The sequence below is a fragment of the Lipotes vexillifer genome, unplaced genomic scaffold (assembly GCF_000442215.2).
Source record: "Lipotes vexillifer unplaced genomic scaffold, Lipotes_vexillifer_v1.1 scaffold1063, whole genome shotgun sequence".
In the NCBI taxonomy this organism is placed as follows: Eukaryota; Metazoa; Chordata; class Mammalia; order Artiodactyla; family Lipotidae; genus Lipotes; species Lipotes vexillifer.
The window spans coordinates 3,288,812-3,307,359 of NW_006799734.1; the positions used below are offsets into that span (position 1 = coordinate 3,288,812).

Below are 18,548 nucleotides of genomic sequence, written 5' to 3' on the forward strand. Positions count from 1 at the left end.
TACGTTTCTCCAGGGTGGCTGTTGGCAATTTACATCCCGCCCATCAGCATAACAACGTTCCCTGTTCTCCCTGGCCTGTCCTGCCTTTCTGGATTTTACACTTTTTTCAGAGGGCCCTTTTTTTTTTTTTTTTTTTTTTTGAGATTTGTCAACAAAGAAAAAGTTTTGGAAGACGTGAGGGTTTATACCAATTCACTGCATTTCTCAGCTTAACTCTATGGGCCTTGGCTCCCCACCTAGAAACAGGAGCAGGGCCTGTGCGGGAGCAGCCAGCGTGGGTGCGAGCGCTCGCGCCCTCCATCCTAGGGGGGTGCTCCTGGGTGCTTTGTCCAGGCCTGCACTTACTTCTCTCCTGGGTGAGGCAGGGAGGCCGCAGAAGGAACCGCAGAAGCGCTGCAGGGAACCGCGAGGCGGCGGTCACTGTGATCGCCAGCCCCGCCAGACACTGTTTCTAACACCCGAACAAGGCCACCTGTGCTCAGGGCACGGCTCCTAGCTTAGGAGCCAGCAGCGCACACGACAGCAGCTTACCCAATTCTCATAATAAGACACACCAAAATACCAGGGTATGCATGCAAAGAGCCCACTGGATCCCCTCCAAAAGGACAGCTCCCGGTGCTTCCAGGGCAGGAGGGGCCCTGCTGTCTGCACCTCCGTCTAACAGAACAACCAGATACTCCTCCAAACAGCACGCTAACTTCTCTAAGTTCTGGAACCAGTTTCCGTGTCTGACTCCTGCTCGCCTGCTTCGTCGTCCCGTCCCTTCCCGCAGTCGGCGCCTGCAGGCCCCACGCAGCCAGTACCTGCAAGACGATGCAGCCCTGGATGAAGTCGTCAAAGGCGATCTGCCCCCGTCCTTGTCTGTCGAACTTCCGAATGAGGGTGTCGTGAAACTGGTCAGAGAGCCGGTACCCTGGAGGAGGAGGGCAGAGTCAGCACCCACTCTCCCTCCCCAGACCCCGGCCTCTCCCTCCCGAGAGAACACGGTATGGGCCCCAGGGATCCCCGGCTGCAAGCGCACTGCAACACACTGAGAGCCTGGTGGCCACTGTGCAGTGCCGGCCCCACTCCGAGGAGGGACCCACTCAGAGACCAGCAGCCCCTTCCTGGAGGGTCCGGAGTAACCCAGTCACCAGTTCACACCAACCCCAGTGCCGTGCCCCTCGCCCCGAGGGGTCTTCTGGACCGCTGTGGAGTTAGCCTCCTTAACAGCCCTTTACTGTTGAATTTTACTACGGTATTAACTTAATGGTGAAGCTGTGAATAACTGGGCTGCCCTGGGTTACTCATTGCTGGAGGAGGCTTCGCAAGCTAAGACCTCCTGCGGAGGTTGACTGACGGCCCCTCCCCCGCCTCAATCAGCTCACTGACGTCAGGACAGGAGGTCAGGACAGGAGGCCGTGAGGAGTAAGGCGGCCTCACACAAACTGAAGCCCTCCAAGGGTCACCCAGGTGACTCCACCTTCAGCTTGCTGGGTGTCCTGGAAGGCCTCAGCAAGGACGCCCCGGGGCGGCTCTAAGCCCTTCCCCTTCCTTCCCTCCTAACCTCACCACCTGTGTGACCGTGGTTTCCTTACTTATTCAGGAGACAAGATCCAGGTGCCAACATATTTTTACTGGTTTTCAGTCTCGCTGGAATCTTTGCAAGGATATGTACACCTACTGTCTGAGTGAACGTCACAGTTAATTACCTGTACAAGCACTTTATCACTCTACTGAAAAAGAGTCACACATGCAAACACGTGACAGTACTTTCCAGAGTGGTCAGCGCGCTCTATGCGTCCTGTGACTTAAATCCAGGGCCCCCTGCCCTGCAGCTGAGTAGAAGACAGGACCCCCAACTTAGAAAAGAGCGATGGGCGGGTGCTGGATGGGCGCCCCCTCACGCCCGGTACCGGTGCCTGTGGCCCAGAGAGACAGAGGCCCGGCTGGCGAGGGTGAGCTTGGGACACGGTGACAGGGCAGTGCCCGCCCAAGCCATCACTGTGCAATGGTTCCTGCCCAGGCTGGGAAAGGACACACGAGATGGTGACAAAGACACAGCAGCAGCGAGAGCAGAGCTCCAGAATCAGACAGGGCTCCACTGGCCGCCGGGACTCTTGGGCCTCTGGGCCCGCTCCTCCCTCCAAAACCCAAGACGTGAACCCCCCTCAGCAGACCATTTTAGGGTCAGTGAGGCAGGTGGAAACCCTGCTGGCCCCTCACTGTGTGTCCCCCGGCCCCGCTGCTGCACTTCCAGGGCACAGATGCCCAGTGGAGGGAACAAGCCCTTCTTTCCTTCTCATCGGAGCAACTTCCACTGGGCATCGAGCGCCTGCTCTGGGCACCGGGAGAAAAGCCAGATGCCAGTCAGTAACCATGGCAAAAGACGGATCCGGATCAGGGCACCACCCGTGTCTACACGGAGCCAACGGCACCAAGAAAGGGGCAGAGGCTGCCGTAGACCTGATGGGGCCTAACTCAGCCGACCCGGCTGTAAACACACTGCTAACACGGTCAGGGGAGCCAAAGGCTGGGGCTCCAGGGATGAAGTGACAGGGTGCCGGCTTGGACTCCTCAGCATGAAAAGGGGGGTGGACCAAATGCAGCAGGAAGATGGAAAGTGGTTGAAAGCGAGCAAGGAGGAAGTGAAGGTTCACTACACTCTCGTGAAATAAATTCCTTACAGAAACCACACTGGGCTTCCCTGGTGGTGCAGCGGTTGAGAATCCGCCTGCCGATGCCGGCGACGTGGGTTCGTGCCCCGGTCCGGGAAGATCCCACATGCCGCGGAGCGGCTGGGCCCGTGAGCCATGGCCGCTGAGCCTGCGCGTCCGGAGCCTGTGCTCCGCAACGGGAGAGGCCACAACGGTGAGAGGTCCGCGGAGCGCAAAAAAAAAAAAAAAAAACAAACAAAAAAAACACACTGGCCTTGAGCTGCCAGGGGCTGGGTGAGGGACGGGGTCATTTGCTGGGGATGGCGCTGTCAGCACCCCCCCACACACACACTAGCAGAGTATGAGGCCCAGGCCTTATGCACCTTCTTATTTCCAGGTCTCTGTACCTGGCATGTATAAGAGCCTAAACAATGAACGGGTGGACCATCAAATCCAGCGGGTGCGCTGGTCAGTCACAGCCCTGCCAGGGCAGCCTGAGACCCTGTGTGGCACTAACAGGGGTCAGAGGACACCTTAGGGCTTGACCTCCCCCCCGCACCCCTGACTCCCTCACGCACCTGCTGAGCTACAGCACAGCGCTCAGCTTGGCTGACAGACACTTGTTCTTAGGAGTGAAGCCAAAACAGGAAATTTTACTCCTGGGGCACATTTCATAACAGTAACTAACAAGTAACCTGTGAAAGGATGGCAATGCTCCTTGCGTGGAAGAGAAGGCTCCAGAGAAGGCCCTCGGAAATGGCGGACCAATCACAGGCAGAAACTTTTTGGAATAACTGAAGAAATGCTGCAACCGGATATTTCTTTTTTCCAGGAAAAGCTGGAAGTCAGGAAGGATCTCGGCTGTGCCCAGCTCGATGGGGCCTGTCGGCTCGTGACCTTGAGGGACCACCGCGGACCTACCACGGCCACAAACGTCCCAGATCTGACCGGGGCTTGTCGACCTCACCGTTTCCAACGTGAGCTCCCAGGACGCGAGGGTCACCGGCACTAAGTCAAAAGAGGGCTCCTCTGGGGCCTGACGAGGTTAGAAACACTGTGTTCGGGGACACCTGAGGTCACCAGTCTGGAAGTTAAGTCACAGGGTCCAGGTTCCAGCCGGCCAGGCCTCCGGCTCCCTCCTGCCCAGGACTGCTCTGCGGGGGCCACCTCCCTCCCAGCCCCCCACCTAAGGCACAGCAAGGTCAGCTGCATTCCAAGTTTCAATTCAGAGAACCTGAGGTCAGTGTCCTGCCCAAAGCCTGACCCACGCGTGGCAGGCTCACGACGCAAACTTCCTGTGGGGTCCCAGAGCCTCTAAAGCAAGAAAGAGAAACCCAGAGGACAGCCATAAAGGACACGCCCAGAGAAAGAGAGGGGGAGGGCAGAAGCACTTTAACAGCCACAAGAACCAAAATGTACTTTATATTATTAAACCCTGAGCCAGTCGGAATAAAGCACATCGTGATCTACCAGAAGGGCCCTGCGAACCCTTTTCTCAAACAAGAATGTCAAACAAGCCAGAATCTTGGTGTAACGACCAGAGTCCTCCCTCCATAAATGACAAATCCCAAGTTCCCCTCAGGCCCACGTGGGCGCTGGACCAGAAGGCCCGCTGGCGCGCTCTGGAAGGCACCACGTGAACACTGCTCACAGCACGGCACACACTCAGGCTGGCACGCGTGTGGCACGCGTGCTGACACGCACTTGAGAATGGGAGCTTCCACACTCAGGCCTACGCTCCGCGCAACTCACGGGCTCGTCCCCTGTGGGCGTTTTACCTTCTTTCTGTGTATTTTCACGTCAGGAAATATAAATAGCCCTACACCGTTTTATTTTGACTTGTTCACTTTAAATTGTTTCTAAAGCCACATTCTCAATGTGCCTGTGACATCACTCCACTTCACAAAAGACAAACTACTGCATAGCCCTTATCTCATTTTGGATGAAAAACCGTATAGAAGCCTCCAAGCCAAATATCAGCCTTCACGATGTAAGTAACATGAAAATATAAAACCGTGTGATGTAAACAAAAATTTCACACAGACTGCTTTAAAAATCATTAAGTTAAACAAAGTAACAAGATAAACGTCATGGCCCTGGCTCCAAAATGAAACAGCTACGCAGTCAAGACAAGTGTTTTACCAAAACCTGAGAGGGCTTGCTTGAGCTCGTTCTTGTCGATCATGCCCGAGTTGTCCCTGTCGTAGGTGCGGAAGACGTTCTGCCAGTCCGTGATGTACTTCCAGACGCCAGTGAACTCGCTGAAGTTCACGCCGGCCTTGTTCTCTCTGTCAAACATGGCTGAGACGGAAGGGCGTGCATCAGCAAGAAGCTAGAACAGAGGCGTGCCCACACCCCCAGCGGGCCTGGCTCCTCCGGGACCCAGCCTGGTGTTCGGCCAGCAGGTCCCCAGGTGCTGGCGGTGACCCAGCCACAGCCCTAAATTGTGCTAGGTGGGCATGAGGCGTGCAAGCCAAACACCCTGGTGGAGCCACAATAAAAACGCTTGACACTCAAGGAGGTTCCTCAAAAGCATGACGGCGGCAGGGCACACCCGCGCTCAGGGAGGAACCGGAGCCACAGTGCAGAGCCGTCGAGGGGCCCACCCCAACCCTCCCAGCTCCGGGTCCCATTCCTGGAGCCTCCCCCTGTCCCCCAGCGGACCTGAGTCCCGAGTGGGGGCTCAGAAGAGTCCTCGGGCGAGGGAGGCCTCTACTCCGATGAGAACAGGACTATTGGCTTTAGATTTTTTTAGTAAGGCCTGCCTTTCACTGAGAAAAAAAGCAGCCTGATTCCAGGTCCAAATAAGAAAGAACTTATAACTACATTTACATACAACTGCAGGCACAATGGATAAAGAAAACTCAGTCTGAAACACTGCTACAGAGAGAGTAATACACCGTTTCCTCTCTTTTCAGGTCATCTGAGTGTTCCTGGTTTGGTCACAAGCACATTCCACTTCAGAGACATTTCACATGAGAACTCACACGTTTCCTCTAGTCAACAGGCATGCAAGACGTGACTGCGTGTGAAACCTAAGTATGTGAGATCATTAGACTGAGAAAGGAAGGACGGGTTGGACCGTCAACTCAAAGTAAAGACTCAGTGAAGGGCCAGGGCGGGTGGCAGTTCCGGAAGAGAAATCAGCTCAGAAGCACAGGCAGGATGCTGTTGCCCCTACTTACATATGATTGACCGGACAGTCACTGGATTAAACGGAGTCCAGGTGCCTGAAACAAAGAACAGAAATTAAGAAAGGGAAGAAACTCTGAATCCCCAGTTGTAACCCCAGAAGCCAGAGAAAATAAGTAATTAGCTTTCAACATCAAGACCCTAGAGCCACGGTTCGTTCTCCGCAGTGGACGCCGCCCCCAGGACGATGGGTCAGTCAGGTCCTATCCACACTGCCCGGGGAATTGCTCAGGTCCAGCCAGACATTCAAAGCTGCTCAGAAAGACCTGCACCTGGAAGCTCACTCTTGTTCACTTTATAACCAAGAGATGCTATTTTAATACTCACTGAACTTCCCAGGGCCACAGCACCAGGTAAGCTGAGAAGATGGCACTTAGCTGTGCTAGGAACGTCACCAGCTCCCACTTCAGAAAATCCCACCCCAAGGGCACCACCGCTCCCAGGACCGGGGCAGCTGCACACGTCGTGCAGCGACCCTGCTGGAAAGCACACCGTGAAACCATGCTTTACATTTTTCTCCTAAAATGACAGTCTGGGCAGTATATGATTTTCTCTGAAATTGTGAAAAGGCAGGACACACTGTTCCACAATTCACTGCAGAGCAGTAATGGGGATGTTACCGAATATCTATCGTAAAGGAGCCTGCTGACACTGATGGATTTGACGATTGAGAACCATTTATCCACTCTGATGATGGACTGCTCACCAGGTACCCTTATGCCCAAGGATCTGTCTTCAGAGTGATCTGCACCTTTACCAATTTTTATACTCACTAAACACAACGTAAAAACATTTTTATGGGGCGGGAGAGCAGCGTCTCTCCCCATCCCCCCATTTTTCCCTCTCGACAGACGGTTTCAGCTCTGGGTGGCAGAGTCCCATCCCCTGGCCACACACGAGGTAGCACCCCTCCTGCCTGGCCGCGACCACTGGGCTCCAAGCACGTCCCCGACCTGGCCCACACGCGCTTCTCCCGACGCCCAGCACGGCCCCCCAAACACACGCACACCTTCACCTCAACCCCTGCCTCTCCTTACGCCTCCGTTTATACGAGGCTTCCTCAAAGGAGCCCTCCTGAGCGCCCCGCACCCGGGCCCCTAGGTCACTGCATCTGCTCCAGCGGCGCCCTGAGCCTGGCCCGCAGCGGGGACCCCTGGGCACTGGGTGCGCATCTCTGCAGACTTTACAGGCGTTTGGGGGAGGGCAGGCAGGAGAATGTATATAAAGGTATCAGAAAGGTCAGCATCGTTGGAAACCAGTGTACAAAGAAACTGTGCTACAGAGAAGCCGGGGGGGGGGGGCTCCACGTGCACAGGAGGGGGTCCCTTCTTTACTGTTCCTGACTTTCTGGCTGCCCTGGCTGGGGTTTCCACAGGAGAGAACCCACCAGGACCAGGAGCCTGAGAAACCAAACGCAGCCGCTGGACTCCTTCCCGCCTTCCCTCCGCCTCGGACGCAGGCTGTGACCTGAGAGCCGTCGAGGATCGCCCCGCTGAGCGGCCTGTGCCCACTGCCCATCCCGGCTGTGAGCGGGGCTGCGTCCCTGGCCTCGCTGGCAAATGACTCGGCCGAACGCGTTTTCCACAGAAGTGACACGAGTCAAACAGTCAGACGATGATGCAAACACAGACACTTTTCGCGGTGAGGGCCAGGCAGAGGGAGGTGTGGACCAGAGGAACCGGCAGCCGAGCTGGAGGGCCGTGAGGCTCAGCAGAGTGGCAGGTCACTCTGGGCTGAGTCAGGGGTGGAGAGGAGACCCACAGGCTGTCCAGCTTGGGAGGTGGAGACAGGCTCCTGGTGCCTCCTCTGGCCCGCCCTTGTTACCCAATCGGGGCCTGACTCTCCAGGGAAACCAAGGGATAATCACGACAGCCAACAGTTAATTGACTGTTTAGCTCATGCCAAGCCCTGTGGCCTGGTTCTCAGACTAAACATCAAAGCTTCACAGCCCCTAGAGAGGGCAACATTTAGTATTCCAGTTATACTAAGTGTTAAACACACTGGAGCGTCAGCCTGAGAATCTGCACTTTTCTGTAAGAAAATGCACTGCAATGTGGAGACACATGTCTAACAGAGCCTACTGGAAATACAGGATACACCGAGCAGCCAGACTCCCTTCAGCGCCAGTGACCCTCACCCGGATTTTCCAGGCCAGCCCCAATTTCAAACATTCCCAGTAAACAACATGTCTAGGAATGTCACAACCAGCAGCTTGCAAAAGATTTCCTGTCAGGCTTGTACTTAGAAACACAATATACGGTCCCTGTTCCTGTAAGCCTTGCCTCAATTTCATCTGAAAAGACCAAAGAAAACAGAAACATACACAGTATTTTCCATGTAAACTGAGTACACATAACTCTTTTCACCCATAATTTGGGGACGAGTGGGTCGCAGCTCCGTCGAGGGGTGGGTCAACATCAGGACACTCAGCATTTTCCCCGTAACCGTCAAGCACACAGATGATTTAAAGAATTTATATCTGATCCCTTCTCAAATGAGAAAACCCCCGCTCTGCTCTGTGATGGTATATTCTATCTTTTCGCTCTCCAGAGAGTTTTCTTTCTTGAAATTGCATCCTGTTACCACAAACTTGGACTTCAGTGAGAGATAACGGGCTGAGTCGTCATGGCATCCAGCAAACGCACACTGAAATACCTGCTTACCTGGAATCTTTGGGGAAAAAAAACAGACTCTTTTTTACAGTACCACTGGAGATCTCCTTCCACTTCACTGCATCAGCTCTGGGACTTGCAGCCCTTCTGGGCATTTCTCCCGCAAGCGGAGCCAAGTAGGAAGGGGTGAGAGCAGTTCTACGGGCCCGCGTGGGATCGGCCAGGACACTGGTGCCTCTTCAGGGTCACGAACTCTGTATCCCACCAGTCACCTTCAACTACGGCCCCAAAGAGCCAGGACTGGAAACACGGCCTTTCAAAAGGCAATGTGAACACCATCAATAGCCATAACAACACCTACAGCCTTCGATCTGATAAATGCCACTTCTAGAAACTTGTTCTATGAAATCACTGCAGTGTTCACATCGAAGAAAATCAGAAACAACCTAAGTGTCTCACAGTGCAACTCTGTACACTCAGTTCTGACAGATGAATGATGTCTCCGGTTCTGCACCAGGCGATGTGGGACCTGGTGGACGTGGGCTGGGCCCGAGGGGGAGGGGCTGAGCCTCCAGCTGCCCCAGAGTGTGGTCTGCCCGAGGCCGAGGTCGTGGAATAAAGCCAACCCTGTCTTCCTCTGCTTCCACCTGAAACTCTGCTGCACAGGTCTCTGGGACGAGCAGGTACAACAGGCTGTGCTGGGGGCCTCCAAGACCACTCCCAGGCTTGATGACTCGCCAGGACTCACAAAACTCACAGTCAGTTTAACACAGCAAGAGACACAGAGTAAAATCAGCAGAGGGAAAAGGCATGGGGAAAAATCTGGGGGGACCAGGCACCCGCCGCCCGAGGAGTTGCACAGGGCGCCCCTAATCCTCCACTGAAAGCTGAGACCACACCTCGCATGTGTTGTCAACCAGGGAGGCTCCAGGCAGCGAGGGAGCACGTGCCTGCCGCAGCGGCAGTGCAAGCATGAGCCGCGCAGGCGAAGGGGCAGCAAGTTCCAGGAGGCAGCCAGCAGCCACGCAGGCAGGCCCTCCTCGGCGACGTGCAGGCCCTGAGCGCAGCAGGCGCAGGGGAAGACGGTAAAGCCCAGACCCCGCGCGGCCCCACAGGCTGGGCCTACGACGGAGTGACAGTGACATGACCCGACGGGCAGTCGGCAGGGCACTGTCGGCTTATGCGGTCTGATCTCTCTCACTGCTAGTCAATATGGGATCTCCAGAAGAGCTGAAATCTATTTCGCTAAAAGTACCTCTAAAGCAATATGTGACTTATTATTATTTAAAGTCCGGCTGAAAAACGCCTCCTCAAAATACATCAATATGTTATGTCAACGTAAACCTACAGAAGCACAAAAAAGAGGCAAACTTAATTTCCTATAATTCCAAGGGACAACGCGAAAGTAAATATCAAAAAAAGGTACCTAACCGAAGACGTCTGTGACATGTTATTTCAAACAGAAGGCAAGACAGTCCTGGCTCTGTTCACACCTCTTAACCGAGCATCGTTCTCAGACGCGCCCCGCGGACACAAGCTGCATAAAGGACTCAGCGTACAGGACCCACGAGTACGTCTTCAGGGCGGTTTCAGCTGCATTTTAACAGAGCGCGTCCAAGGCACAGATCTCACTGCAGAGAGAAACCATGCTACTCTGAACCTCCGGTTTTCCCACCAGTAATAAGCTAATTAAACTGATTTCCTGAAATAGCTTAATATTCTAGTCCTAATATGAAAAAAGAAGTCCAATCCTGGGGGAGAAATCGAAAGTCAAAATAACTCCAATTGTATCAGCTATGGGAATTCGAGGACAGTGAAGAGAACTGACTTGTGTCCATCCTTGGTGACAGAGGTGACACGATACGACTGCAAACAAGAGGCCAGCTCGACCAGCTTCCTCCAAAAGCTGGTGCCCGGTAGCCAGAGACTGCTGCAAAACGCCTCCAGAGGAGCCAGGAGGAGGAAAAGGGCAGCATCCAGGAAAGGAAGGTGCCGTGGGTGCCTCGAGGAAAGGCAGGTATCCTGGGTGGAAGGAGCAGAGCCCGGCAAGCGGTGGGAGCCACGGGGCACCTGTGCCTCCGGGGGCGCCAACGGGAAGACACAGGTGGGACGGCACAGGGGTGGGGTGAGCGCCTAGCGGTGCGGGCACACACCCGGACTCTGGTCCCGCTCTCAGCCTGAGGGCTCACCGCGCGCTCTGAGGCTGTGGAAGGACGAGAGATCTGTACCCGTTCATAACCTGCCTTCCTGCAGAAAGGGCCGAAGGGAATGTACAAGATATTCACGGCACAGCAAAAGAAAGCAAAGTCTGGTCATGTTGGCCGGGAGGAGAAAAGCACACGCAAGTTAGGGCTCTCAGACTATCAGTAAAATTCACCTCTTAAAATTCTAAGCTCATGGGACTGGCGAGCCAGAAATTTAATTTAAAATTTTTAGCAGCTAATTTGAAGAGAAAATGTGACTGGTTACAAGATTCAGGTTAAGACAAACAAAACAAGACAGAACAGCCATCACAGTTGCTCCACACAAGAGGCACCACACCCCCAGGGAGGAGTGAGGCGGCCACGTGGGGGGAAGAGGGGCTGCCACGCCCGTCCCGCTCAGGGCTAGGCTACTACCCGCTTCATGGGGCAAGTTCTTACATCGCCCCAACAGAAGCTGACGGAATCCCTCAGGGCAAATCAAGAAAAGTGACTCTACAGGGCCGCTGTGAGACGGTCCTGATACACACTTTTCGGTGGGCTTAAACCAGGTATCGATTTCAAAGCATCTTAGGAATGGTGGGCTGAACATCCTGTGGGCAATTCTGTTAAAATTCTCTCTCCAACAGGCTCCTGATTCAAGATTATGTTCTGACAGGGCAAAGAACCATCTGCTTTAACAACCAGCTGAACTGGAAGCAGTACTGACTCCCTCTAGGGAAAATATTACCTGTGTTCACCTTTAATTACCAACCCACCAGCAGTAACAAAGGGAACACCCGTGGTGTGCGCCATGCGCAGGGCTGTGAGGCAGCGTTCCGCCTGCTACACCACCAGCTGCTCCCACTAGGCAAAGTGAGCCTTTCAACATCTTCATTACCTCTTAAAGTCAACACCCTTCTGGCTTAAATGGCACACCTCTGGACGGCACCAGAAACGTAAGAATCAGAAAAGACAGTGGCATCTGAGGGGTTAAAAAAAGGGCCACACAGCCAGGTATTTATGGAATCAAGGTCTTCAGTAGTACCTCCACGGATCAATCGTGCTGAAGCCAGCAACAAGGCGACTCCACGGTGAGCTCCCAGCACCAGCACCAAGAGCTGTAACCCCCCCTCACCCATGTCTGAATGACTAGCATCCCCCACTGAGAAGCCCACCTCCCCGCGATCCGGCTGTCAGAGCCTCCAGTAAGCTCAGTCGCTTCCCTATCGGTGTCTCTGGGGGCCTTGATGCCCCTCTCCAGAGGAGTCACTAGACGCAGTCACCTGTGAAATTCAACAGCCCTCGACAAACCTGAAGGATGTCTGCCGTACAAAGCCGGGCTCCCTGCACTCCTGAAGCCGACACCCCAGCCTCCATTTCTCAGGCCTTCCCCGTGTCCTCCATGCAGTTGCCCCACCAGCTCGGCAAGGACTCAGAGCGGCACCGACACAACAACCAGGAAACCACCCGACAAAACAAGCCAGAAGCTCCTCCACCACGGGCCAGAGATGATAACTACGTCTTAATGATTTGGAAAATAAGAAGAACGTTATTTACTACGGGTGGTCAGACTTGCAGTTTACAAGTCCAGACGGCCAGGTGCCACTCACCATTGGACAATGCTTGTTGGAGCTCGTTGTCCGATATCACACCGCTCCTGTCTTTGTCAACCCTACAAAATTAAGATCAGTTAAGCTAGCGATTCAAAGCGCAGGAAAAGCAAAAAGAGGGCGAAAGCAAAGGTTTGACTCTGCAGTCAACCCTAAATTAACTCTGGCTCTTCCTTCCCTGGGCCCTTCCCTTTGGCTGCTGGACCTCTCAGTGCCATGACCCGCTGGGGAAACAGGAAGCCTGCCTCCTTCGCTGTCCAGGCGCGCTCCCTGCCGAAACCCAAGCTGCTCCTGCACTTTCTCAGGTCTCCCTCCCTCGGCCTGGCTGAATTCCACCTGCACCAGCTTTTCTCCTTTTCACAGGCAGGAAAAGATTCTCTCAGATAACTAAAGTCGTTCCCTGATCATGAGTCACTCCACTTTGGGTCATTCGTTCGCTGGAAGGACGACCAGGGACGGAAGACACTGCGGTGATGGTCACCTGCCCAACAGCGCGGCCCGGCTTGTTTCCTGGTTGCTGGCATTTCAGCAGCCGGGGAAGAGTCTGCGTTTCTGCTCCCCTAAACAAGCATCCCTGGGAGACCCTCCGGCCCGGGGCAACTCCGGGCACCGGCTGTGAGGGGAGAGGGATGGAAGCCGAGCCCCAGGGCGAGCGGGCTGCGACCCCCGGCTGGCGGCTCTGCACCCTGGGAGGGGCCTGGGGACTGCGGGAGACAAGGCGGGGGGCGGAGAGAAGGCCTAGGGTGGGGGGGACGGAGCAGGGGCCGGCGTGGGAGAGGCCGAGGGGGACTAGGAAGGCGGCCGGACAGGGCGCCAAGGATGGAGGGTGGGGGGACGGAGCAAGGGACAGGGGCCTGGGGGCACCAGGAAGGAGGCCGGACTGGAGGCCGGAACCACGGGGCGGGGGAAGGCCCGGGGCTGAGACCAAGAAGAACGCAGTGGAGGCCCGCAAGCGCCTGCGTGGCCAGCCGCACCTCTGGAAGACGTTCCACAGGAAGCTCTGGTCCGGCAGCGCGGCGCCCGCGGAAGGGCCAGCCCCGGGGCCCGGGCGGTACGGGTAGGCGGCCATGAGCCGAGGCGCAACTGGGCTGAAGCGCTCCCGAGACACGGACGGCTCCGGCCGGCTCCACTTCCGCCTACGCCTAGACCGGGGCGGGGGACCCGGAACACGCCACTTCCGGGGCGGTCACGGGAGCGAGCGCAGCCAATCCACTTGCGGCCCTGTTGCCAGGCGACGCCCCTGCATCCGGCCAGCGTGTCTGGGTCCCATGGGCACCGCGCAGCAGGTGGCCTAGGCCAGGGTACTCCTAGGGTCGCGGACGCGCGTTGGGAGCCGCTTTCCGCAGCGCAGAGTGGACATGAAGGGCGGAGGCGGTTCCCTCGAGCATGGCCCATCCTTGCACCAAGAAGGTCGTGGAAGGACTGTGATGTTGGGGAAAAACGCGCCCGACATTCTTGTTTTTCTGGACTTATCGCCCGCCCCCGCTCGCGCATCTCAGCGTCCCTGCGCCCCGCTTCCCAGGAGCACACGAAGCCCCCCCTCCGGCATCTGACAGCGCCCGCCGCTTCCCAGCTCGGCCTGCAGGCGCGTGGCCAAGCCCAAATGGCCCCTGCTGGCCATGGTGGGCGGCTAGCGTGTCCCTCTCGGCCAGTTGACGCCACCGCCTCCGTCTGGACAGCGACTGAGCCGCAGCGCACCCCGCGCAGGGAAGCCCAGCTTCATTCAGGGCGCTCCCGCCGCCTTCCAGCCTCTCAGGATTTTGAGCTCCTGATCCAATCACGCTGACTCGTTTCATCCTCCTCCCCTACTTAGTTTGTGGAAGGGCCGAGCACCAAGGAAGCGCCTGACACTTCCTTCCTTGGACACGACGAATCCATTAATCAGCGCTTTGGCTCTGTATCTGACCCGCTGTTATTCTCCAGCTGTATTGTCCTCAGTCCCTTTTCTCTTCTAACCACCAGAGCATATGCTGGAGCGTTCTTTAAAACTCTTGGAAGAGATTAATATACTCTGACTTGACACTCACACAGATTATTATTCTGCAAACCTCAACAATGTGGCTTTTTTCATGACTTAATGAATTCAAGTGTTTTCTAGTTTTACCCTCATGAAGCATTCACATCACTCGTTGACTAAGCCTTTCTACAGTTTTCCACAGCTTTTTGATCTCTAGTTTCTGAAACCCATTTTTTCCTATCTCCCATCTCTGCCTCTTCTTTTGTTCTCTAGAAAGCTACAAAATTAGTAACTATGATTTTGCAACCCAATTTATAAGTTTTCCAGTACAGAGCGTACAGGGAAACTTCAGCAAGAAACTTCTCAGCGACTCCAGCTGGCCTTGGCTTCCCTCTCCTGACAGTGTCACGGGTTCCACCAACCCTTGATGGAGTCCAGCCTTGATTGCCACAGCCAACACATATCTGTGGGGCCCAGAAGTGCTCCGTTCTGCTTTCTGTTTAGTTCCAGGGGTAGGAAATGATTCATTCAAGGGAAGAAGCATTTACTGAATCTACCCTAGTGTTTAAATATTACTATGTGTAATCCTCACACCAGCACCTCGTGGCAAGGTACCAAGGTCCACATTTTACTGATGAGAAAACCATGCTGGTCTAAGGTCAAAGAGGCAAGAAGAGATTGTAGCCCAGGTCTGTCTGTACTTTTCCTGTATCATCTCACCGGTGGCAAGGCTGACTCTTAAAAGGGAGATTAATTTAGGAAACGAAGATTGAAACAAAAAAATCATCCCCCCTAATGTATACCCCTATATATGTACAAATGAGTCTAGGATTCATCAGAGACTGGCCTGGTGCTTTCGCAACTAGGCAGCCTCAGTCACCTCAGCCCTGATGGCTAAGAAACTGAGACTCTGAGAGGCTAATGGGAGTGCACACATGGGCCGTGGCACCTGTGCTGTGCTCTAGGGCAGGGCTTAGCCTGCAGTCCTGGCCACAGACAGTTGCCATCTATTTTGGGTGGGGTGGGGTGGGGTGGGGGGTGTTACCTGGAGTCCTGACACCACCTTACAAAGATGCACAGCAACAGTGGCGACCACCTTCTGACAAGAGAAAAAGGCAGATTGTTTCCCGCCCCTGGTACTGCTGGCCCAGTCATTTAAAGTATTGATGTGCTTGCCACTATCTCCTCACCTATCTTGGGATTCAGTTCCCTCCTGACCAGGTCTGTTCTAAGCTTTCCATTTACATAGTGCTGCTGGCTGGAGAAGAGGAGAAATGAACGGAAGGACAGCGCTGGCCTAATGCTGGGCCAGCCTTTCCTTTGGTCTAATGTCTCTGAGCTACTTGGAAAATGCCTCTTATTATCCTCAGAATGTTTCTAAACACTGGCTCTAGACATAGGGTGCTAGCACTCCTAACTTTTCAGTCCGCCCTCTTGTTCATCTGTCTTTGGCACATAGTAGGCCCTCAATAAACATGTGAAATGAATGGACGACCAAGTACCTTACGTGCCCTTGTTCTGTCCTTTGTACACTTGTGCACATGTGCACACACACAATCCTGTGTTATCTACCTCACCAGCTTCCCCTCTGAAGACACTCTGGCTCGTTCCTTGTGTTTATTTTCTTATCAGGACCACTCTGGCATTTGTACTGGAGACTTTTCCTTTTTCAGTCACTTTCCCCTTTTACAGCCTGGTGTGGCATTCCAGGCACAGGCTGACTGAGCCCTGCCCTCCCCTTCCTTTCCGACCAATACTCTTGCCAGGATCCAGATGAAGGCGAATGACCTTCCAGTTTTGTTTTTCACTCTGGCTTCTTACTGAGTAGCTGTCAATTTACTGAACATAGGATGTTCAGTATAATAAGAAACTACCAAACATCTACACTAGCGTTGGCCCACAGAACTTCCAATGAAGGAACTGTTCTTTATGAGCCATCCAAGTGTGGCTACTGAGCACCTGAAATGGATCAAGGTGACTGGGGAGTGGAATTTTAAATTTTAAGTAATTTTAATGAACTTACATGTAAACAGCCATGTTGCTACGGCTGTTGCTATGGACAGTGCAGGTCTGAATATTTTGCTGTATATCTTACCTTTCTGCTTCTTTTGACACATATTAGAAATTATATCTCTCTGGGCAGTATTCTATTTTATGTTATTCTATTTTTTTAAGATTTTTTTGATGTGGACCATTCTTAAAGTCTTTATTGAATTTGTTACGATGTTGCTTCTGTTTTATGTTTTGGTTTTTTGGCTGCGGGCCATGTGGGATCCTAGCTCCCTGACCAGGGATCGAACCCGCAACCCCTGCAATGGAAGGCGAAGTTTTAACCCTGGACCGCCAGGGAAGTCCCTCTGTTTTCTTTTTATCTTGGCTCACATTTTTTTTCACTTCTCTCGTTCGTCAATTCCCCTAACACACATGGGTTCATTGAGAAACCCTGAACACACATTTTATAAAACATTTCCAGTATGAAATATTCTGCCCGGTGGTTCCATACCTAGCGGAATTCCATAGGAACTTACATTTCCAGACTACCCACTCCCCAGTGGTTTTCTTAGTCTCAGAATGTTTATGAAAATAGTCTGAAGGTTTGTTTTTGGCTCAGAAGTCGCAGACAGACGTAAGGAAACCACCCCCATCCATTATTCCTTTGCAACGATCAGCCCTCCTGTTACCCTCCCTTGCTTCAGGGGTACCTGTGCTAGCTTTGAATTCCCTGTCCTAACACTTCAATGCTGCTCAAATGCCCAGGTTAACACTCCCACCTAGTTTACTAAATGCCCTGGCGTCTACTTTCTCATTGTACCCACTGGCTGGGATGAAGCGGCCTGAGGCTGTCAGCAGTCTTTCCGCCAGTTATTTTCTCCTGAAAGCCACCTCCTTCATATGTGTTAGACCACATCACATTCCACGCAGGTGGTTTTCAACCACCTGGACATGCTAGGAATGCAGATTCTCAGGCCCAACCCCGGAACCTACTGAGTCACAAGTTCTGGGGCAGGGCTGGGAATTCTTTATGGAGGTCATGTTGACGCACTGAAGTTTGAGAACCACTATATCAGGATTGCAAAATGGTGATCTTGAAATTCTATCATTCCTCACTCATTCATCTGCGGAATTCCTCTGTAAAGTTCCCTGATCAACTAGGTTATCATGAATTGCAATTTGTAGAAAAAAGGCAGGATAATCATTTCATCATTTTCCTTTAATTGTCCATTTTCAGTGTCAGGGTTAGTGCCCTAGTTACTTTCAAGAGTGACCAATTATATTTCTCGTTCGGTTACTTTTGGCTTTCTAAAACTATCATTATGAATTCAGTTTTTAATATATTCCATCTGTTTCAATCAGACATGGCCACTGTTGTTTGGACTGGTAAACATCCAAAAGCTTACCATACTTTCTCTGCAAAGCTGTGGGAAACAGGGACTGAGACACTGTGGTGGGAATGCAGAATGTCACAGCCCTCTTGACGAGAACTTACCAGCATCTAACAAAACGACAAGTGCATTTGCCCTCTGACCCAGCAACCCTACTTCTAGAAATCCACTTCTAAGAAACTGGCTAAGAAAATGACTTCACAGTTACTCACTGTGGCATCAACACAAATGTCCTGCCGGGGACAAGGTACGCTCGTGCAGTGGAGGAGCGCTCGGCCGTAGGATGGGTGACAAGGAAGGACCTCCAGGATATACAGGCAAGGGGCAGGGCCGGCTGTCTACACAACAGAAATACATACTTGCCTTCTGTTTTCTTAGGACACTGACTAGAAAGAAAAACAACAGTGGGTCCTGCGGAGGACAGAGAGGAGAGCAGGAGGGGCAGTTAAGGAGGTGAGCTCTGAACACAACGGGCTTTGAAATCATGTCAACGCTTTACATATTTACAAACTTTAAACTTTTAAAGGCAATCCCTAAACTAGAAAAATCGAATCGGAAATGAATGAACTCAATTGCCTCGGACTGGATTCTACAGAAGCCGACCCTGAGACAAGAACCTGGAAGGTGGCCCCAAGCAGCATCTGTGTGGAGGTGGAAAAGGAAGAAAGCCATTTGCACCCACATCAGTTTCACTTAGTATTCGGTCATTCAAATACTTCAGGACCCACGTTCACATATTAAACCGTTTGCTTCCTAAGAACTAGGAGGAAACGTCTGTTTTCTTCATTTGCTGTCAGGCACCAAAATGCATTCTCACTTAAACATACACTGCAGCAAAACTTCTGGATTTTGATGCAACAGAATAAAAAGATAGTCATGTTTTATGTTTCAGGTCAACAAATATGCCTCAGGTCAAACAGTAAGGTTTTAAAGGAACTTGGAAATAAACGCAAGTTTGTAACATGTTTCATCTAA

At 53.1% G+C, this 18,548-nt stretch overlaps 1 protein-coding gene across 3 annotated transcripts in view; it reads right to left on the reverse strand.

Moving 5' to 3' along the window:
• Positions 1–18,548, reverse strand: part of PDCD6 (programmed cell death 6) — a 23,070-nt gene that overhangs the window by 2,994 nt on the left and 1,528 nt on the right. Inside the window, exons 2-7 of one of the 3 annotated variants that reach the window (XM_007471919.1) lie at positions 15,576–15,580; positions 13,208–13,329; positions 12,234–12,295; positions 5,822–5,866; positions 4,779–4,937; positions 804–913 (exon numbers count right to left, since the gene is read on the reverse strand). In XM_007471919.1, coding sequence (XP_007471981.1) covers positions 804–913; positions 4,779–4,937; positions 5,822–5,866; positions 12,234–12,295; positions 13,208–13,302 — 471 coding nt within the window. In that variant the 5' untranslated portion in view covers positions 13,303–13,329; positions 15,576–15,580. Of the gene's footprint in view, positions 1–803; positions 914–4,778; positions 4,938–5,821; positions 5,867–12,233; positions 12,296–13,207; positions 13,330–15,575; positions 15,581–18,548 lie in introns of those variants that run through there. The other 2 variants (XM_007471920.1, XM_007471921.1) reach the window with 2 other exon arrangements.